A 20794-nucleotide genomic window follows, 5' to 3' on the forward strand; every position below is an offset into this window, starting at 1 on the left:
ACATGTTACTCTGTGACGATACCACCAAAACCTGGATACATGTTACTCTGTGACTATACCACCAAAACCTGGATACATGTTACTCTGTGATGATGGTTACCACCAAAACCTGGATACATGTTACTCTGTGACGATGGTTACCACCAAAACCTGGATACATGTTACTCTGTGACGATGGTTACCACCAAAACCTGGATACATGTTACTCTGTGACGATACCACCAAAACCTGGATACATGTTCTGTGACGATAGATACCACCAAAACCTGGATACATGTTACTCTGTGACGATACCACCAAAACCTGGATACATGTTACTCTGTGACGATACCACCAAAACCTGGATACATGTTACTCTGTGATGATACCACCAAAACCTGGATACATGTTCTGTGACGATACCACCAAAACCTGGATACATGTTACTCTGTGATGATGGTTACCACCAAAACCTGGATACATGTTACTCTGTGATGATGGTTACCACCAAAACCTGGATACATGTTACTCTGTGATGATGGTTACCACCAAAACCTGGATACATGTTACTCTGTGATGATACCACCAAAACCTGGATACATGTTACTCTGTGACGATACCACCAAAACCTGGATACATGTTACTCTGTGATGATAGATACCACCAAAACCTGGATACATGTTACTCTGTGACGATACCACCAAAACCTGGATACATGTTACTCTGTGATGATAGTTACCACCAAAACCTGGATACATGTTACTCTGTGACGATACCACCAAAACCTGGATACATGTTCTGTGACGATACCACCAAAACCTGGATACATGTTACTCTGTGATGATGGTTACCACCAAAACCTGGATACATGTTACTCTGTGATGATGGTTACCACCAAAACCTGGATACATGTTACTCTGTGATGATAGATACCACCAAAACCTGGATACATGTTACTCTGTGACGATACCACCAAAACCTGGATACATGTTACTCTGTGATGATACCACCAAAACCTGGATACATGTTCTGTGATGATACCACCAAAACCTGGATACATGTTACTCTGTGACTATACCACCAAAACCTGGATACATGTTACTCTGTGATGATGGTTACCACCAAAACCTGGATACATGTTACTCTGTGACGATGGTTACCACCAAAACCTGGATACATGTTACTCTGTGACGATGGTTACCACCAAAACCTGGATACATGTTACTCTGTGACGATACCACCAAAACCTGGATACATGTTACTCTGTGACGATACCACCAAAACCTGGATACATGTTCTTGTTGGGAACTGTCAGCACTGACATGAAATGAAGGTCATGGAAAGCAACACTCTTTGACTGGGCCAAATCAGTCCTCCCTCCAGTGTCAGTGGAGTCGCTTCACACACTTTCTCTGTGATTACATGATCACAGATTAGAGTATTGGTTCCCTGGCTTGTATAGCTTTAGAAGAAGCTTACTGCAGACAGTCAACATCTTAGCCATGTTCAGAAATAAATACATTCACCTCTTCGCATCAGTGGAACGTGTGAATTCATATTTAAAGGTTGTACTATATTTATATGCATCATCTGATTGCATAATATGTGTAGGCTAAACACCTTTAGATCATTATTGATTAATAATGCATTAAATTAATCATTTTGTATGTCTTTTCGCTATTATTATCAGCATCACCACTGTTATTATTATTATTATTATTATTATTATTATTATTTTATTTATTTATTTTTTTCACAGAGAATTCAATGCCATGCCAACCAACCAACCAACCGCTGACTTGAAAAATTGGCGAATCTGTGTGTGTTGTTGCCTTTAGGACCTGGAGGAGATTCCTGAGGTAAACTCCTGCGGGTCACTTCTCTCTCTCTCTTCCTCGCTCTCTCTCTGTCTCTCTCTCTGTAGTTCTCTCTCTCTCTCTCTCTCTCTCTCTCTCTCTGTGTGTGTGTGTCTCTCTCGCTCTCTGTCTACCTCTCTCTCCCACTCTCCCTCTGTTTCCAGCAAAGCGCTCCGTCTCTCCCTCTCCATCAGCTGTTCGACTAGCGTGGAGGAGCAGCGCTGCTGGACCATCAGGGAAGCTGACAAGACTTTTACACCCTATTCCCCCCCCCGAATAGTCCATGTAGCTTTTCCTGCTCGACTACTGCGAAAGAAGAGCTGAAGATGAGGTACTTTCTTTGCGTCTTTTCACACTTCAGTGGGTGTTAAATGCATGGCTGAAGAAGTTTGTGAATGATCGGCTTGCTGCTTGCTACCTCTCTGCAGGTGTTCCTCATGGCTGGAGCGCCTTCTCTGCGTCCTCATTGTAGTCAGCCCGGCAGCATCGCAATGGCCAGGTAAGAGTCAAATAACCTTCTAAACGTTACAAAGCGGGTTGTAATGTTTCTGGTAGAGATTTATTTTTCGGTAGCTTTTGCAATATGGAGTGTTTTCTAGTTTCCCTGTGCGTTGTCGTCAGCATGGTAACTAAACTAACTTTACAAAACAGTCTCCAATTAGGGCTGGCTGGACGGACCATAATTCAATATGATCGCGGTTGATCGTCTTTCAGTGTGGAACTATTGTGATTTTGGGATATATGGAGACTCACTCTGCTGTCTGACCTGACGAGGAAAAGCACATTCTATTTAGAAACTCAGAGCCAGTTGTAGGTAATATTATGTGAAAAAATAGTTTAACACCTAACATTACCATTCAGTTCAATATGATGAACATTATTTTGGTTATTTAATGTGATTTCGCTTATGTGAGCCATATGGGGGGCTAGTCAATTAATTTATTGTTCAGACTGATTTTGTAACTGTTGGGACATAATTGTTTAGTTTGTTTTTTGCATGTATGGCATTATTCTACTGCCTATCCTGTGTTCTTTTTAAACAAGACCACACTACATCATCGTGTTACTGTGATGACAAACTGTTATGATACCGTCATACACTTCAGCAGTATATCCATTCTGAGGAGGTTTACAAGTTTTCTCAAGTCCAAAGTCTGCAGTGTTCAGAAAGCCTACATTCCGTCTTTGTTTGCTCCTTATCTGACCGGACACTCTTGCTTCTATATGTCGTGTCTGCATCTCATGAGGCTTTGCTAATAGTCTTCTGGATCTGTATGCAGAATAGGCCAGTGGCATTATAATAACCTGCATCTTTCCAGTGGCTGTAACGTCCGTGCATAACGACAATAGACCATTGCTATTGATTACAATGGTAATGGTGCTGAAGGGATAATATGAGCTATGGAACCAACTCTCTTCCGTAGTTGAATAATTTATTTTTGAACCTCTCTGATGCCCCATAGAATTGTGCAGCTGTCAGGGTTAAGCCATTGAGAGGGAGTTATTAATATTTGATGTGGCTGTGATCACTATAAGGGCTAGACACAACATTTTGAGGACTTTACTGTATAATAACTGTCCCACTGCCAGACCAGGTTCATATCATGTTTACAAGTCATTCTCAGTTGTGTTTTCATCTCCTGGGATTGCCGGATGGACGGGTGGGCTTTACAACTTCAGGGCAGTTTTTAGATGGTGGGAAGTAAATTGTCAGTCACAGTAATGTATACCAAATTGACTTGATTGTAATTGTCCTATGTGGCGTACACAACTCATCTGGTACTGTTAACAGTTTAAAACAAACATTGACGAGTTGTTGCAGAATTATTTGCATTTTGCCATTCATCTGCCTTCTATCAGTCTTTCCCGTTTTTATTTGTATATATTGATAACACTCCACTCTTTACCTTGATGTGGATACAGCAGGTAGGCAGTAAAACATCAGGTAGATGATCTTATTGTGTGAACTGATGTAGCTCAATTTGACACTTTCGTAGGAATGCGATCCTGTCTGAATGTATCTAGGTTGACTAGGCCTCCTGTTGGCTCTTTAGCCCATAGTGCCTTGGGTGGGTCAGGAATCCCTATTGTCATGTGATCTTTGACATGCACCCGGCCGGCATGGTTGTGCCTGGAGGGGGCGGGGGGAGGGGAGGAGCCTGGGGGGAGCGGGGGGAGGGGAGGAGCCTGGGGGGAGCGGGGGGAGGGGAGGAGTTGCAAGGGGACACCCCACTGGGCCATTTAATGGCTGAATTAGATGCTGCATTAAAAATCACAGCCGGCGTGGGGTTTCCTCCTGATCAGAGCAGGGGTAGCCGGCATGGGGGTTTCCTCCTGTTCAGAGCAGGGGTAGCTGGCATGGGGGTTTCCTCCTGTTCAGAGCAGGGGTAGCATGGGGGTTTCCTCCTGTTCAGAGCAGGGGTAGCCTGCATGGGGGTTTCCTCCTGTTCAGAGCAGGGGTAGCATGGGGGTTTCCTCCTGTTCAGAGCAGGGGTAGCCTGCATGGGGGTTTCCTCCTGTTCAGAGCAGGGGTAGCCTGCGTGGGGTTTCCTCCTGTTCAGAGCAGGGGTAGCCTGCGTGGGGTTTCCTCCTGTTCAGAGCAGGGGTAGCCGGCGTGGGGTTTCCTCCTGATCAGAGCAGGGGTAGCCGGCATGGGGGTTTCCTCCTGTTCAGAGCAGGGGTAGCTGGCATGGGGGTTTCCTCCTGTTCAGAGCAGGGGTAGCATGGGGGTTTCCTCCTGTTCAGAGCAGGGGTAGCCTGCATGGGGGTTTCCTCCTGTTCAGAGCAGGGGTAGCATGGGGGTTTCCTCCTGTTCAGAGCAGGGGTAGCCTGCATGGGGGTTTCCTCCTGTTCAGAGCAGGGGTAGCCTGCGTGGGGTTTCCTCCTGTTCAGAGCAGGGGTAGCCTGCGTGGGGTTTCCTCCTGTTCAGAGCAGGGGTAGCCGGCGTGGGGTTTCCTCCTGATCAGAGCAGGGGAAGCCGGCGTGGGGGTTTCCTCCTGTTCAGAGCAGGGGTAGCCTGCGTGGGGTTTCCTCCTGTTCAGAGCAGGGGTAGCCTGCGTGGGGTTTCCTCCTGTTCAGAGCAGGGGTAGCCGGCATGGGGGTTTCCTCCTGTTCAGAGCAGGGGTAGCCGGCGTGGGGTTTCCTCCTGATCAGAGCAGGGGTAGCCGGCGTGGGGGTTTCCTCCTGTTCAGAGCAGGGGTAGCCTGCGTGGGGTTTCCTCCTGTTCAGAGCAGGGGTAGCTGGCATGGGGATTTCCTCCTGATCAGAGCAGGGGCAGCCGGCATGGGGTTTCCTCCTGTTCAGAGCAGGGGCAGCCGGCGTTGGGGTTTCCTCCTGTTCAGAGCAGGGGCAGCCTGCGTTGGGGTTTCCTCCTGTTCAGAGCAGGGGTAGCATGGGGGTTTCCTCCTGTTCAGAGCAGGGGTAGCCTGCGTGGGGTTTCCTCCTGTTCAGAGCAGGGGTAGCCTGCGTGGGGTTTCCTCCTGTTCAGAGCAGGGGTAGCCGGCATGGGGGTTTCCTCCTGTTCAGAGCAGGGGTAGCCGGCGTGGGGTTTCCTCCTGATCAGAGCAGGGGTAGCCGGCGTGGGGGTTTCCTCCTGTTCAGAGCAGGGGTAGCCTGCGTGGGGTTTCCTCCTGTTCAGAGCAGGGGTAGCTGGCATGGGGATTTCCTCCTGATCAGAGCAGGGGCAGCCGGCATGGGGTTTCCTCCTGTTCAGAGCAGGGGCAGCCGGCGTTGGGGTTTCCTCCTGTTCAGAGCAGGGGCAGCCTGCGTTGGGGTTTCCTCCTGTTCAGAGCAGGGGTAGCATGGGGGTTTCCTCCTGTTCAGAGCAGGGGTAGCCGGCGTGGGGGTTTCCTCCTGTTCAGAGCAGGGGCAGGATGGCCAGCGGGGCAGGGGAGCCCCCATTTTGGTTTCTCACAATGAGGAGTGCTAAATGAAACAGGCTAGTTTCTCCAAGTGGTGATTTTGATTGACTGGGAAATGGGAAGGGAGGGATGGCAAAATGAATCATGCATTTTTATCCCTACATCATTTAACATTATGACTATGGAACATAGACCCCATTTACACCTGGTTTTTAAATGTGAGCTGTATCTGGATTACGTTATCTGGATGTTATCTGGATAAGGAAAAACCCATGCAAGGTGTAATGTAAACGTCAGGTCAAGTTTATTTGTATAGCCCTCATTCACAAGCATGTCTCAGAGGGCTTCACACAGAATATGTCTAGCTAAATCTAGCTGACACAACAATAACAAATCACAGTAATAATAATAATAATAATAATAACAACATGGTTGAACAATCTCATGATATAGAGAGACAGAGGGAAGGGGAGATCAGGGTGTGGTCAGATCAGCCTGACCACATCTGGAGGGAGTCTGGCTCACATTGTGTCCAGATCTCGTTCACCCCATTTACACCTGGTTTTTAAATGCCACCATTATCCAGATCACTTCTCTGCGGCACGGCCTGAGATGGGTTGGTGGTGGACGCGATCTGATAGACATTGCTGCCATTTGAAGTGATACCGTATCTTCTATCTGCTTATTCTCAACCTATAGTTAGTGATGGTCAGGTCATAATAACAAATCGTGGAATTGTAGCTCTTTGCCCTTTGACAAATGTCTGTGTTGACACTTTAAAGATAGTTGTGGCGTTGGCAGGAAAACATCTGCTTTCAATCCTCAGGTGCTTCTTCTCGATGGAATGGAGATCTGAAAACTTTCCCCCTTATCTCTGTAACAGCCCATGCCTGCTAGGCAAAATCAATCAATCTTATGTAACCTTTGACAAATCATCTAGAGATTGAATTTCTTACTTAGGGGGAGGGGGGGGGGGGGGGTTGTAATTTTTGAGGTATTTGCCGTTTCCCACTCCTTGATGATAGCACTAAGGCTAACCTCCCATCTGTTGTGTCAGATGGCTAAAAGGATGTTTTTCAGCTTCTTACTGAGTGGTTTTTAAGAAGAGCATTCATGTCAGTCAGTCATGACGAGACACTCCACTCCTTTAGACCTTGGGAATGTGAGATGTAATCATAGTTTAGTAAAAATGTCTGTTCTTTATTGAACAATGTATGTACATGTATAATGAATCAAAGGAAATGCAGTAATAGTTGTATTAATAAGTTTGAATTCCGCTATAAATCTTCACACCTTGGCTGTGATTTTTCATGACTCCTGTAAACGTTGGAGCCAGATTACCGCTGCCTTGTTCCCAGTGATAGATAGCACAAGTCACAGCTTCTGAAATCAGCGTGTTGTTAGCAAGAACCACATCTTTAACAGCCACCATGATTGTTCAGGCCTGTGTGTTCTGTGTCAAGCTAGCTACAGAGAGCTGAAATAACCCCAGCTGCTTTCAAATGAAAGCAGAAAATGTGCCACTGCTTGAAAAAAGTTAAAGTGTACAGAATAAAAAAATATTTTTTCAAAATACTAGAATACTTGAACCATGACAATAAATATGCAGTATGCATAATGCAGTATGCAATTTTTTATCCAATCAGAGAAATGTTGACATTTTCTGGGAAACGGAAGGTCAGATCACGATGCCTTTCAAAAACGAGATGTACTTCTTCACCCCGAATCCAACGCCGCCACCCGTGAGTCTCTACGAGTTAGGGTTGCGGAGATACGCCCGCCCTGCCTGCAGGACTACAGGAGAGAGATAGAGGACAGGAGATACGCCCGCCCTGCCTGCAGCACTACAGGAGAGAGATAGAGGACAGCGGGGGGTTGGGGGTTTCAAGTCACTGACCAAACACTCTATTTCAGTGATTGCTGTCAGAATATATAGAGCCGTTTAACACTTATTTTAACACAAAAACATCGCTGAATGCAGCTTTAATCTAGCTGGTGTTTGAGAACGCTTTTATATGGCTTCACATAGCCCCGCACGGAATCTTCCATCGGCCTTTTATGGCTATATAAAATATGCTGTGAAAAGGACATTTTGTCAAAACAGCCACTGTGTTTTGATGGGAAACATACTGTACTGTATGTAGGAGCCCTGAAACTGCTCTCACACACACATTCCTAACCTCTGGTTTTCTCATGTGGGATCTTCTGCCCCTTCAAAGATAAAAGTCAACCATTTTCTGTTGTGAAACTCTCTTGGATTGTCTGGGTAGAATCAGATCATTGTAAGCCTCCCCGGCGCGTAAAACACAGTAAACGGGACAGACCTGTGCACCAATTCTGTTCACTCAGTGGACCTTGTGATGTCTAATCCTGGGATTTTCCACTCAATAAAGCAGCCGTTTTAGTCGCGATCAACATCTGTGGAGGTGACTCAGAAGTTCCATGAAGCATTTTGTTTCGGTGTGTACAGTACACACACGCTTCCAAAATGGCCACGGCCACCGTAGGACATCCGAGGGTTTTTGCACATGCAGACGGTTTGACTCTTTATGGACGAGCTGGTGGGTGGGTTTCTGCACATGCAGACGGTTGACTCTTTACGGACGAGCTGGTGGGTGGGTTTCTGCGTGGGCTTTTATGCGTGTCAGAGAGGCTGTGTGGGTGGCAGCATGGGGTGCATTCAGACTGTCAAGTTGGACGGTCTGCACCGCCCTGTCTGCCTCCTCTCTTTCTGCATTTTCAAAACACTCGGCGCAACGGATTGACACGTCCCCACTGTCCCTGTGTTCTTACTCGTGCCAGTGTGACCACTGTCTTTTGTCTGCCACTCACCAAGACGCATGGCGTGGGAGACATTCTGCACCAGGGTCGACTGCAGTGCTGACAATATGAAGTTGAAGTTGCGAATGCCCCCGGCGGTAATGGAGCGAACCCACCTTTTTTTTGAAATCCCACTCAATGTCCCGCTGTAAAAAAAAACATTGGACATTCCATTTGTAAATGTCCCCTTGGAAATTGTACAGACACTGCCACAACAATGTTTACAATGTCATGTCAAGCAAAGGGACATGTCTGTCTCTTAAAAACCCATACAATGTTGTAACGGGACCACAGTGAAACTCCGCGCAGTTGGTAAAAAGGCCTCTCTATATGGAGAAACACACATACTAAAGGAGACCGAGAGGAAATGTAGACGGGGGAACAGTTTACTTTAACGTGGATGTGTTTTTGTAAGAAAACCACGGTGGTCACATCCTGCTTTGATTTCTTAATTCGACCCATCTGGATCCTGGAGTGGTTCTTCCAGTTGTATATCTCTGCTCCACACAGAGAAACATGGCCCCGTTTCAGAGTCACCTCGGCTTCCTCCGCCAGTGTTTGCATGAAAGTATTTATGCACCAGGAACGTTTAGGTGAATGCCGTTGTTGCTTTAGCTCAACCTCTAATAGGCATATTTAGAATATGGTTTTGGTGATTATATATAATGCATGTTATACACATCTGCAAAGTGTTTATGCCGTGTCCATTTCAGCTAATGGTGTTTATTATCAGCATGCTCTCATATCATTTGAGTGAACAGTGCAATTTGAATTCTTGTTCAGATTTCTGCGGCTTCACGTTCACATTAGCACAACGCGGTGCCAAATGCATTGCAGTGACCGTCTGCACAACACAAATAAACCTACCTGCAGTAGTGTGTCATGTTTGACCCACATGCCACAATGGAGCATAACCTGCGATGCCCCTAAACCAGCTCCTCTGTTGTTCCATTTTTACATTTGAATATGACCCAGACCACGTTTTGATCCTAAACTAGCTATTTGAATATGACCCAGACCACGCTTTGATCCTAAACCAGCTATTTGAATATGACCCAGACCACACTTTGATCCTAAACCAGCTATTTGAATATGACCCAGACCACACTTTGATCCTAAACCAGCTATTTGAATATGACCCAGACCACGCTTTGATCCTAAACCAGCTATGTGAATATGACCCAGACCACACTTTGATCCTAAACCAGCTATGTGAATATGACCCAGACCACGCTTTGATCCTAAACCAGCTATGTGAATATGACCCAGACCACGCTTTGATCCTAAACCAGCTATTTGAATATGACCCAGACCACGCTTTGATCCTAAACCAGCTATGTGAATATGACCCAGACCACACTTTGATCCTAAACCAGCTATGTGAATATGACCCAGACCACACTTTGATCCTAAACCAGCTATTTGAATATGACCCAGACCACGCTTTGATCCTAAACCAGCTATGTGAATATGACCCAGACCACGCTTTGATCCTAAACCAGCTATGTGAATATGACCCAGATCACGCTTTGATCCTAAACCAGCTATGTGAATATGACCCAGACCACGCTTTGATCCTAAACTAGCTATTTGAATATGACCCAGATCACACTTTGATCCTAAACCAGCTATTTGAATATGACCCAGACCACGCTTTGATCCTAAACCAGCTATTTGAATATGACCCAGACCACACTTTGATCCTAAACTAGCTATTTGAATATGACCCAGACCACACTTTGATCCTAAACCAGCTATTTGAATATGACCCAGACCACGCTTTGATCCTAAACTAGCTATTTGAATATGACCCAGACCACACTTTGATCCTAAACCAGCTATGTGAATATGACCCAGACCACGCTTTGATCCTAAACCAGCTATTTGAATATGACCCAGACCACGCTTTGATCCTAAACCAGCTATTTGAATATGACCCAGACCACACTTTGATCCTAAACTAGCTATTTGAATATGACCCAGACCACGCTTTGATCCTAAACTAGCTATTTGAATATGACCCAGATCACACTTTGATCCTAAACTAGCTATTTGAATATGACCCAGACCACACTTTGATCCTAAACTAGCTATTTGAATATGACCCAGACCACGCTTTGATCCTAAACTAGCTATTTGAATATGACCCAGATCACACTTTGATCCTAAACTAGCTATTTGAATATGACCCAGACCACACTTTGATCCTAAACTAGCTATTTGAATATGACCCAGACCACACTTTGATCCTAAACTAGCTATTTGAATATGACCCAGACCACGCTTTGATCCTAAACCAGCTATTTGAATATGACCCAGACCACACTTTGATCCTAAACCAGCTATTTGAATATGACCCAGACCACACTTTGATCCTAAACTAGCTATTTGAATATGACCCAGACCACACTTTGATCCTAAACTAGCTATTTGAATATGACCCAGACCACACTTTGATCCTAAACTAGCTATTTGAATATGACCCAGACCACGCTTTGATCCTAAACCAGCTATTTGAATATGACCCAGACCACACTTTGATCCTAAACTAGCTATTTGAATATGACCCAGACCACGTTTTGATCCTAAACCAGCTATTTGAATATGACCCAGACCACACTTTGATCCTAAACTAGCTATTTGAATATGACCCAGACCACACTTTGATCCTAAACTAGCTATTTGAATATGACCCAGACCACACTTTGATCCTAAACTAGCTATTTGAATATGACCCAGACCACACTTTGATCCTAAACTAGCTATTTGAATATGACCCAGACCACACTTTGATCCTAAACCAGCTATTTGAATATGACCCAGACCACACTTTGATCCTAAACCAGCTATTTGAATATGACCCAGACCACACTTTGATCCTAAACTAGCTATTTGAATATGACCCAGATCACACTTTGATCCTAAACTAGCTATTTGAATATGACCCAGACCACACTTTGATCCTAAACCAGCTATTTGAATATGACCCAGACCACACTTTGATCCTAAACTAGCTATTTGAATATGACCCAGACCACACTTTGATCCTAAACTAGCTATTTGAATATGACCCAGACCACACTTTGATCCTAAACTAGCTATTTGAATATGACCCAGACCACACTTTGATCCTAAACTAGCTATTTGAATATGACCCAGACCACACTTTGATCCTAAACTAGCTATTTGAATATGACCCAGACCACACTTTGATCCTAAACTAGCTATTTGAATATGACCCAGACCACACTTTGATCCTAAACCAGCTATTTGAATATGACCCAGACCACACTTTGATCCTAAACTAGCTATTTGAATATGACCCAGACCACACTTTGATCCTAAACCAGCTATTTGAATATGACCCAGACCACACTTTGATCCTAAACCAGCTATTTGAATATGACCCAGACCACACTTTGATCCTAAACTAGCTATTTGAATATGACCCAGACCACACTTTGATCCTAAACTAGCTATTTGAATATGACCCAGACCACACTTTGATCCTAAACTAGCTATTTGAATATGACCCAGACCACACTTTGATCCTAAACTAGCTATTTGAATATGACCCAGACCACACTTTGATCCTAAACTAGCTATTTGAATATGACCCAGACCACACTTTGATCCTAAACTAGCTATGTGAATATGACCCAGACCACACTTTGATCCTAAACTAGCTATTTGAATATGACCCAGACCACGCTTTGATCCTAAACCAGCTATTTGAATATGACCCAGACCACACTTTGATCCTAAACTAGCTATGTGAATATGACCCAGACCACACTTTGATCCTAAACTAGCTATTTGAATATGACCCAGACCACACTTTGATCCTAAACCAGCTATTTGAATATGACCCAGACCACGCTTTGATCCTAAACTAGCTATTTGAATATGACCCAGACCACACTTTGATCCTAAACCAGCTATTTGAATATGACCCAGACCACGCTTTGATCCTAAACCAGCTATTTGAATATGACCCAGACCACACTTTGATCCTAAACCAGTAGACCTCAGTGAGGTCATGGATCCAGTTATGTGGTGAATGAGGGAGGAAGTGTGTTTGGCCGGACTCCTAGGATAACTATTGGCAGACAGAGGCCAGATCAGGTTCAAGGGAAACCTCAAGATCCCCAGGCGGATGTATCGTGAGCAGACACACCGCTGGAGGTGTAGTGGTGACTGGCTGTATTGATTTGAAATGCAGGGCTCAAATGGTCTGAGTGATTGATTGAAGAATAAGGTCATCGTGCATTTTCCGTATCGCCAAGCCACCACCTTTGTCTTCATATCTGCAAGCACTAATTTATCGCCAATTAACGTATAGATGTAGTTGAGCTAAATACGGTGGGAAATGGTAGCTGTATTGAGAGCTGTGGGGGAAATTAAATATATTTGCGTTGGCATTTGTTTTGTGATCTTCCCTTTAAGGACAAGGTAGTCTAGAAAGCACCCTCTTCTCTTTCAGGACAAGGTAGTCTACAAAGCACCCTCTTCCCTTTCAGGACAAGGTAGTCTACAAAGCACCCTCTTCCCTTTCAGGACAAGGTAGTCTACAAAGCACCCTCTTCTCTTTCAGGACAAGGTAGTCTACAAAGCATCCTCTTCCCTTTCAGGACAAGGTAGTATACAAAGCATCCTCTTCCCTTTCAGGACAAGGTAGTCTACAAAGCATCCTCTTCCCTTTCAGGACAAGGTAGTATACAAAGCATCCTCTTCCCTTTCAGGACAAGGTAGTCTACAAAGCACCCTCTTCCCTTTCAGGACAAGGTAGTAAAGCACCCTCTTCCCTTTCAGGACAAGGTAGTCTACAAAGCATCCTCTTCCCTTTCAGGACAAGGTAGTCTACAAAGCACCCTCTTCCCTTTCAGGACAAGGTAGTCTACAAAGTATCCTCTTCCCTTTCAGGACAAGATAGTCTACAAAGCATCCTCTTCCCTTTCAAGACAAGGTAGTCTACAAAGCATCCTCTTCCCTTTCAGGACAAGGTAGTCTACAAAGCATCCTCTTCCCTTTCAGGACAAGGTAGTCTACACAGCGTCCTTTTGAATGCTGCTGACAGCTGTTCTTTGTGTTTTTATGTGCTCTCTCTGCTCAGTGTTTCAGGTGCGCTCTCATGCCGTCCCCGAGGTCAAAATGCTGGGTTGACAGCGGCAGAAGACAGAGGCAAAACATAATGACTGCTTGTGTTCTGAGAGAGGAGGATTTGTAACTAATGGTACACTGAGCGCCCTCTTACCTCTCAGTGCCTCTTTCCTGTTTGCGGTCAAACCCGCACTTATCTGCTTGTCTTGCCCAGCTGTAATCCAGGTAACAGTTAGTTGAACCTGTGAAGCCTTACGCTGCAAATAACACGATTCCATATGTGCAGGGTTGCCTCACGCATTTTGAACTAAGAGCAAGAAATTACCATCACTTCTAACAGAAAACAAAACAAAAGACTGAGCCTTGAGGCAGAGCGTCAAAAAAGTATGAATGCAAATCCTAATTATTTTTTTCAGTGAAGCACTATGATTTTTAACGTTAAAATACCTTTATTTGACTTTTTTTTAGTCCTGTATGTCAGGCCTAAACATTTTGGTTAACTATTCTATTCTATTCTATTCTATTCTATTCAGAGGTGAGCACAGTGTTGTAAATCAAGCATACTGTGTAGTTCTGCTGGTTTATGTGTCATTATGCTGAAATGTATATATCAAACTGTGTCAACTCTTTTGCAAGTTAAGTGTGAAACTATTTCATCTTTGACCTGATGATAAGATACGTGCTTTGGCCCAAGCCGATACTGGTTCCAGACAACAGATATAAGACCGGAATGCTTCTGAACTTGTAATGTTACAGATGGTGGATTTGGGTGCTCTTTGGATAAGAAAGGCTCCTCTGGTAATCATGTGGACCAAAGAGAGACCCAGTTGTGTGTGTCGTCATAGCCAGAGAGATGAAGAAAACTAGCTATACATACAGCTATTGGATCAATGTTATAGTATGTCGTGTAAGAACCTTGACACTGGAAATTGCGATGGTTTGGGATATATTTTGAGTTGGCTCCGATCACTTTGACTCACTTACTTATGACAAGTATTTCAATAAAATATTGCATTTTAGAGGAAGCTACCTACCTCACTCAAAAGGTACCAAGCTGTGAAGGTTCCACAGTGAACTCTGTTCTCAGAAATACAGTTGCAGTGACGTACTGTACTTGTTACTGTACTTACAGACTGTGAATCACAGCCTGCTTAAGAGACATTTGGCTGGTTTAGAAACCGTCGCTGAACTTCCATCCAGGTTCACTTCTTCTCTATGTGGCCAGTTTGTCTGTCAGCAATGTAGGCCGTATCCCGACTCAACACTGGCTTCCATGGCCACCAGGTGCAGACGACTCAACACTGGTTTCCATGGCCACCAGGTGACTCAACTAGAGCTGTCACGATTCCTCGAGTACCTCGAATAACTCGAATAATTAAATTGATCGAGGCCAAAATGATTCGCCTCGACACGCATCTGAGTAATAGAAGAGAGTGGGTAAAATAGAAATTCCGACGGAACCTTAAGGCAACACGTGAGAGCGCGTTACGTCAGTCCGTCACTCTACCTGAAACGTCAACAAACGGGACCACCCGAAAATGTGGCTACACTTTCCCAAGATAGACTCAGACAACACTGGTTGCAACATTTGTGATGTGAATTGCAAAGCTGGCCAGGGAAACACCTCAAACTTGAGGAAGCATGGTCAAACACAAGATATATTTACAGTAGCTAAATGCTGAAGACTGTAACGTATTACTAGATAGGCTGAGGGTGAATGAAGCAGGCAGCGCACCGCAGCTAATGTTAGCAGCACCTCCTCAGCTGTCACGTTGAGAGAGGCATCGACTACAACATCAGATAACGTTATTTAATTAACTAGCGTTAGCTGGATAAGTTGTTTCACTGCAGTTGTAGTTAGATAACGGGGCTTTTCACTGCCTTCACAACGACTGCAAAACAGAGATCGCTAACGTTAACGTTAGCTGCAGTAATTGTCAAGGGTTCAACATAACGTATTTCCTCAGCCTGTATAGTAGCTATCAACCTGAAATAAAAAGCATTTGACAGCTTAAACCCGTGGCTTTTTATTTGGAAGGGTTACATTTGCCGTAATCTTTATTAACATGTCTTAAAATGCATTAGAATCTTTTTATTTTTATTTTTTGGGGTTAAAGATTTTTAAGATTTTTTTTAATGAACATTAGAGCAAATATAATACGAAAAGCCAAAGGGTTAAGCTCTCAAATGCTTTTTATTTTATGTTTCTATGTACTACAGAGCCTGAGATATGAAGGCTTTAGTGAATACCGACCGCTCTCTCTGAGAAGTTTGGACCGTTTTCTGTGAGAAATACAAAGCTCAACCTAACATTAACGTTAGCGGCTAATTTAACAGCGTTTTGTGTGTGTGTGTGTGTGTGTGTGTGTGTGTGTGATCACACTAGCCTGTTGGTGTGTGAGAGAGAAAGAGAGAGTGAGTGTGTGTGAGAGAGAAAGAGTGTGTGTGTCATGCAGCTGTAAGGTAAATGAAGGATGTAAACTAGCTAGTAAGCCATTCATTCATATTATTTAACGGTTGCTGTACACTGGAAGAACTCAAACGTCAGGTTGAAAAGATGAATGGTGCCACTGCCAGTTCTATGCAATTTAAAAATCAAAATGTTGTTTTTTCTAAGAAAGAAACTAATGTAGTTGTTTATTTGAAGAGATTTATCTTATTTTTTGGTGTATATTTACGATAAGCCTTTGAAAACACAAAAAAGGGTTCTTATCCGATTACTCGATTAATCGATGGATTATTCGGTAGAATACTCGATTACTAAAAGAATCGATAGTTGCAGCTCTAGACTCAACACTGGTTTCCATGGCCACCAGGTGACTCAACACTGGTTTCCATGGCCACCAGGTGACTCAACACTGGTTTCCATGGCCACCAGGTGACTCAACACTGGTTTCCATGGCCACCAGGTGCAGACTCAACACTGGTTTCCATGGCCACCAGGTGACTCAACACTGGTTTCCATGGCCACCAGGTGCAGACTCAACACTGGTTTCCATGGCCACCAGGTGACTCAACACTGGTTTCCATGGCCACCAGGTGACTCAACACTGGTTTCCATGGCCACCAGGTGACTCAACACTGGTTTCCATGGCCACCAGGTGACTCAACACTGGTTTCCATGGCCACCAGGTGCAGACTCAACACTGGTTTCCATGGCCACCAGGTGCAGATTTTTCCACCACAAAGCCTTATTTGGCTGCAGCAAAAGGAAACTGGATACATCTAGCTGGCACTCTGTCCCCGTCTCCAGCTTTAGGGAGTGTTTACATGTCCCCACTAACAGCCTACTGAACACCGGGGCGAAATGAAACTAGAGACCCCACAGCCCCTCCCCACCCATTTACATTCTCCTCGCCGAGGAAATCCATACCATCAGCTTTTTTTTTTTTTTTTTACTCTCCATGAATTGAGACTGATTCAGAGCGACCACCATTTCCAAGGCTTTCAAACTGTACAGACTGCTGTATGGCTGTTATGAAGTGATCTGCTGGCATTATTTCAAAGTACCACCCAATGTGGTTTTTATGAATGAATAGACCATTCAGGATTTCACGAGGCCCCTTTGGGGAATGCCATTGTGAGCTTCGGACCTCACTTGCCGCCCTTACCCCCCCTCCTCCTCCGTCTCCGTCTCCTCTTATCTTCTGATTGACTCTCGAGATGTGCCGAGCGCTTTTCAAGACATCCTTAAATTCCACTCATTCAGCCCCGTCCCTCAAGAGCTGCCATCTCTGTGTAGACACTTCTCTTTGGACCTCCTCTCACACATCTCACACCGTGGGGGTGTGGGAGGAGGAGAGTCCCCCGGGAAGGGCAGATTACCATCAAGCCCAGAGCTCCTGTGACAAAGGAGGGATTTGCAGAGTCCTATACCTCTGTCCTCTGCACTCGTATGGTCTCGCCCGACGTAGGGCTGGGGAGGGCTGAGATACGGGACGCGGTAAAAAAACGCCCGGGGCCGTCGTCACTGTCTGTCAGAAGTAGGGCTTGGCGGGGGGGGGGGGGGGGGGGTGAGATATGGGACTCGGTGGGCGTCCGGGTAGTGTAGCGGTACATTCCCTGCCTACCAGCACGAGGGGCGCAGGTTCGCGCCCCCGCGTTACCTCCGGCTTGGTCGGCCGTCCGTACAGGCACGATTGGCCGTGTCTGCGGCTGGGAAGCCGGATTAAGGGTATGTGTCCTGGTCGCTGCACTAGCGCCTCCTCTGGTCGGTCAGGGCGCCTGATCGGGGCGGAAGGGAACTAGTGGGAATAGACCCTCTTCACGGGGGCCATTTTGTGTCGAAAAGGCAGAATAAACACAGGTGCGAGCAAAACACTAATGAGGGTTTCCACATTCCAATGATGGACGTTTGAAACCCTCATTAGTGTTTTGCTTGCACCTGTGTTAACCCTGCCTTTTCGACACAAAATGGCCCCCGTGAGAAGGGTCTATAGTAGCGGTGGGCAACTATTTTTCATGGGGGGCCACATGAGAAACCCAGATTGTTGCCGGGGGCCGAACAAATAATTGTCATGCCGTAACCCATGGATGGGCAACTTTGATGATAGAGAGGGCCACAAAAAATGTCCTCGCTACCAGGTTTTGCTGAGGGCCGAACGGCGCCAGTGCGAAAACTTTGGGGCATTTGAAGCCAGGTTTAGAGGAATAACTCATTTTAAATTAACAGTTGTGAAGTCATTATTCAGTCTTAACCACCAATATTTGATCCTTTTCTCACTCACTCCTATGTCACCACCTGCTCTCAGGGCTTGAAATTAACTTTTTTGACCACCTGCCAATATGGCTGCTAGATTTTAAAGTTACCAGCCAATTAGAATTTCCACTAGCCAAAATGTTTTTCTTGAAATAAACCAGAATATGAGTGGGTTAATTTAAACAAATTAAAAAAAGTATCAGTAAGTGGCCTGGGATTCTCAAAGCCTGTGTTGAGGGTCACACAAACAAAAATGCACTCTTGAAGCTAAACAAATCCAAAACCAATGAGTTAATTATTTAAATTTCTACTTCAATGTAGCCTTTTAGTCATAAAGATTATTTAAGAAATTTACCACGAGAGGAAGGGGGTTGTGGCCACATTTACCACTGGTACAGGGTTGTGGCACGAGGCGAACCCCCTTCCTCGAGTGGTAAATTTCTTTTCTACAATAGCTACCACATAATATAAAAAATACACAATTGTAACATTCAATTCATTTATTTACAATCATTACTGGTTTCAGAATACATTTATCCTTCCGCCACAGAATATAGTTCCATTGACAGTCCCAGGTTCACTCCGTGACAACTCAAGCTCAGCCAGTTCTCTCTCCCCAATTTCACCATGTTGTTCTTTGTTCACTTCACCTTCATCTTCATCTAACCACTGCTCAAAACTCAATCCACCCAGTAAATCAAACGTTACTACGAAATCGGACATTTCCTTGTTAGAGATTTGTAGACTGACAGGCTAACAGTGGGCGGAGTCAGCACAGGTGTTCTTCATTCATCAGGGAGCGGAGTGATACTGCGGTTGGAGCCGAACTGTAGATTGTTGGCCTATTTACCACTGTTGCTAGCCAATCAGAATCCAGTATTCACTCATGCTGTTGTAGAATGAAAGATATTCCATATTCCAGACGGAAATGCTATAACAGAAGTGGAGTATTGGCCAGAATGATATGAACATTTGGACACTTATTCAGTGGGTATCTTGCATGTTGCGTTCAGGTGCACTGTAAAAAAAAAAAATTGCAATTCCATCGCGGGCCACACAGATGGCGCCCGAGGGCCGCATGCGCCCCGCGGGCCGTATTTTGCCCATGTGTGGTCTATAGCATGATCCTCCTACATGCTACGTCCTTCCGGTGAAGCTCCCCACTGTCAGGTGAAAAGAAGCGGCTGGCAACTGCACATGTGTCAGAGGAAGCATGGTGCTAGAGTAGTCTACGGCTCGACTGGGGCAGCAGGGGGAATTTGGCCAAGTACAATTGGGGAGAAAATGGAGGGTGGGGGATCAGAAAAAAGGAGATATGGGACTCCCGGGCCATCGCCACTGTCTGTCAGAAGTCAGGCTGGGTACTGTAGGACTCGTCCTCACTGTCTGTCAGAAGTCAGGCTGGGTACTGTAGGACTCGTCCTCACTGTCTGTCAGAAGTCAGGCTGGGTACTGTAGGACTCGTCCTCACTGTCTGTCAGAAGTCGGGCTGGGTACTGTAGGACTCGTCCTCACTGTCTGTCAGAAGTCAGGCTGGGTACTGTAGGACTCGTCCTCACTGTCTGTCAGAAGTCAGGCTGGGTACTGTAGGACTCGTCCTCACTGTCTGTCAGAAGTCGGGCTGGGTACTGTAGGACTCGTCCTCACTGTCTGTCAGAAGTCGGGCTGGGTACTGTAGGACTCGTCCTCACTGTCTGTCAGAAGATTGAGAGGCATCTTTTTGGTAATGCTTCCCAGGTGTAGACACATACACTCACATCTATATTCTATACGTTTCTGAGGAGTATGAAATTGAATATTGGACAGTGGACTACAGAACGTACAGTTAGATGTGGGTGGCTCCTCACTAACATAAGGTAAAGCTTGAGGATATCTATGACCACCAGGATCAAATCCGACAGGTCATCTCAAAGCTGTTATTTATTTATTTATTTTGGATTCTTGCCCATTTGAACAGTTTTAAGCGTTGACCCCTTTGAATTCATGTTGTCATACATCATTGCTCAAAGTGAAGGTGTGTATAGTGAGTATAGGAAGGCTCTGAGGGCATCATGTGTGGAGCCTGAAGGCTCTGAGTGCATCATGTGTGGAGCCTGAAGGCTCTGAGGGCATCATGTGTGGAGCCTGAAGGCTCTGAGTGCATCATGTGTGGAGCCTGAAGGCTCTGAGGGCATCATGTGTGGAGCCTGAAGGCTCTGAGGGCATCATGTGTGGAGCCTGAAGGCTCTGAGGGCATCATGTGTGGAGCCTGAAGGCTCTTAGGGCATCATGTGTGGAGCCTGAAGGCTCTGAGTGCATCATGTGTGGAGCCTGGACTTTTCCAAAGTGAAGGTCTCAGCTTGCTCATACGTACAACTGCTAATTGTGAGGTGAATGATGAGCGGGCCGGACAGTGAAGGGTGCCCTCTGTTCGCTCCGTGGCCGTTGTGGGCCAGGTGGCACAGTGCCATCCATTGAGAAGCGGGGAGAGGAGAAAAGAA

The 20794-nt window shown here is 45.3% G+C and overlaps 1 protein-coding gene across 2 annotated transcripts in view; it reads left to right on the top strand.

The window, feature by feature from the left end:
- Positions 1-2027: 2027 nt before the first annotated feature.
- The window catches only part of col18a1a (collagen type XVIII alpha 1 chain a), a 185711-nt gene continuing 166944 nt past the window's right edge, over positions 2028-20794 (top strand). For both annotated transcript variants that reach the window (XM_083638981.1, XM_083638982.1), the window contains exons 1-2: positions 2028-2166; positions 2264-2334. In XM_083638981.1, coding sequence (XP_083495107.1) covers positions 2162-2166; positions 2264-2334 — 76 coding nt within the window. In that variant the 5' untranslated portion in view covers positions 2028-2161. The remainder of the gene's footprint in view (positions 2167-2263; positions 2335-20794) is intronic.

This window comes from Poromitra crassiceps (assembly GCF_964638095.1).
Source record: "Poromitra crassiceps genome assembly, chromosome: 6".
Lineage (NCBI taxonomy): Eukaryota > Metazoa > Chordata > Actinopteri > Beryciformes > Melamphaidae > Poromitra > Poromitra crassiceps.